The 1,949-nt window shown below is 44.5% G+C and overlaps 1 protein-coding gene across 1 annotated transcript; it reads left to right on the top strand.

Moving 5' to 3' along the window:
- Window positions 1-243: 243 nt before the first annotated feature.
- LOC123097816 (uncharacterized) lies at window positions 244-904 on the top strand. The gene has a single exon (XM_044519650.1). The coding sequence runs from the start codon at window positions 377-379 to the stop codon at window positions 617-619; it is 243 nt and encodes an 80-aa protein (XP_044375585.1). The 5' UTR covers window positions 244-376; the 3' UTR covers window positions 620-904.
- Window positions 905-1,949: the final 1,045 nt, after the last annotated feature.

Genomic DNA, 1,949 nt, shown 5'->3' on the forward strand with positions numbered 1-1,949 from the left:
CCAGGCCTCTACCAACCCCTCCCTCTTTGGATGTTATCCTCCCTTTGGGCCACGCAGATTCCGCGTTGGACTTTGACTGTAGGGTGTGTAGTTTAGGGTGGCAACGGCAAAAGATGCCCGGAATGTGATTTTGCCATGGGCTAATCCTTGTGTAAAGTGGATTTTTCTCGTCAGCTAGCCGTGAGTGCGCGTCGGTGGTGGTAGACCCGGCCATCATTGACGTCGGTGTCGGAGCCTCGTCCGTTCGGCGAGCTTATAAAACGGCTGCTGAGAGGCCCCATTTGTGCAAACCAAAACCATCCATCTCAAATCAGAAGCAACCTAATCAAGAAAGAAGAGCAGCACAGAGCCGTGTTTAATCACTCATCACGGACCGATGGCGTTTCTGGGAGGATCATTGCGCGTGACGAGAAGCATTGGAAGCCGGAAGACGACGAAGGGGAAGAGCCACGGCGGGTCGGGGTCGTGGCGGCAGGCGCCGGCTCCCGTGAGGGAGCTGTTCTGGAGGGTGAGGCGCGTCGTGCTACGGCCAAAGCGCCGCGCCGTGAGCTTTGGGTACGACCTCAAGAGCTACTCCCAGAACTTCGATGATGGCCTCGTCCCTGCCCATCGCCTCTAGCTAGCCACACCCGCAGGGTCTTCTTCTTCTTCTTCTTCTTCTTCTTCTTCTTCTTCTTCTTCTTCTTCTCCTCAATTTTACTTGCCGCCAGGCCGGAACAAGGCTCGAGGCTGGAGAGTTTGAAGCGTCGTCACGTTGTGATTTGCTCCTCCTCTAGTTCAGCCACGAGCGTATACTAGACAGTACTGTTCATACACAAGTTGCTTACTGTTGAAAGTCTGAAACTGACAATGAAATGTCAGTGTACAAAGAGATTTAGCAAATAGATTGGAAATTCTGATTAAACTAAGATATATTATTCTTCTAAAGAAAGTCTGACATATTCTACAAGTTATTTGCTTGATTGTTAAGAGGGCATACACATGTAATTGTTATCTTGATTTGACGTTGCTCAATATATTCAACGTTTGAAACAACAGCCTTGAGCACATACAACTATACTTCACGCATAAAAGCAGTCTCGGTCCTCGTTGATTCCCCAGCTGAACAAAAACTATTTTGACATGCCAATGACATGTAAGATTAATAGAGCAAGATGCCTAACTAGAGCTACAAACATAACTAGAACTCATGTGACAGCCCTGACTAACTACCAAAGCACTTACTCACCGCCGTTACTCTCTCATATCACTCCATTTGGATTTACCAAAACATCACCCGACAATACACACCTCACTATATTTCTGCATATAGACCATAAAGATTCAAATAGTTATGAAACAACAACATTGCCACCACAGCGGGTTGTCACCATTTCTGGCTCCTCCAAATTTTCAGTTGACCTCCATTTTTACCTCGAGCGGTTTTAGTAGAAGTGAGTAGAGGACCACCTGAAGGCAAAAAGCCCGCCCACACTAACCAAGCCAAACAGGAGCAGTCGTAGGAGAGCCACTTACCCAATGGCGATGAAGGTGAACTCCGAGATGCACACCAACACGACATGATGATATCTAGCTTGTATAAACAATATCAGAGATGCCTCATCACAAAAACCTTGGGAAAAAGGAACTAAAACCTTTCATTTCCTATACGAACCATGGGACCAACATTACCAAAGCTAGAACAGGCATCTCTACTATAAAGGGGGTTGGAGATTGTACATTGTGCATTGGTATTTTTCTTTTAATTGTGTGAAATAAGTGAAACCGATTCTTTGATTTAAGTGAAATTATTTTTTTACTTGAGTAAAATCAGTACTTTGAATTAAGTAAAATCAATGTAACACAAACTAGTGAAATATATTTTCTTGAAATGAGTGAAATATGTTGTTTAAATCGAGTGAAATCGGTCTCTCCGATAATGAGAGAAATTATTATTTTTGAATTTAGTG

The sequence above is a fragment of the Triticum aestivum genome, chromosome 1B (assembly GCF_018294505.1).
Source record: "Triticum aestivum cultivar Chinese Spring chromosome 1B, IWGSC CS RefSeq v2.1, whole genome shotgun sequence".
Taxonomy (NCBI): Eukaryota; Viridiplantae; Streptophyta; class Magnoliopsida; order Poales; family Poaceae; genus Triticum; species Triticum aestivum.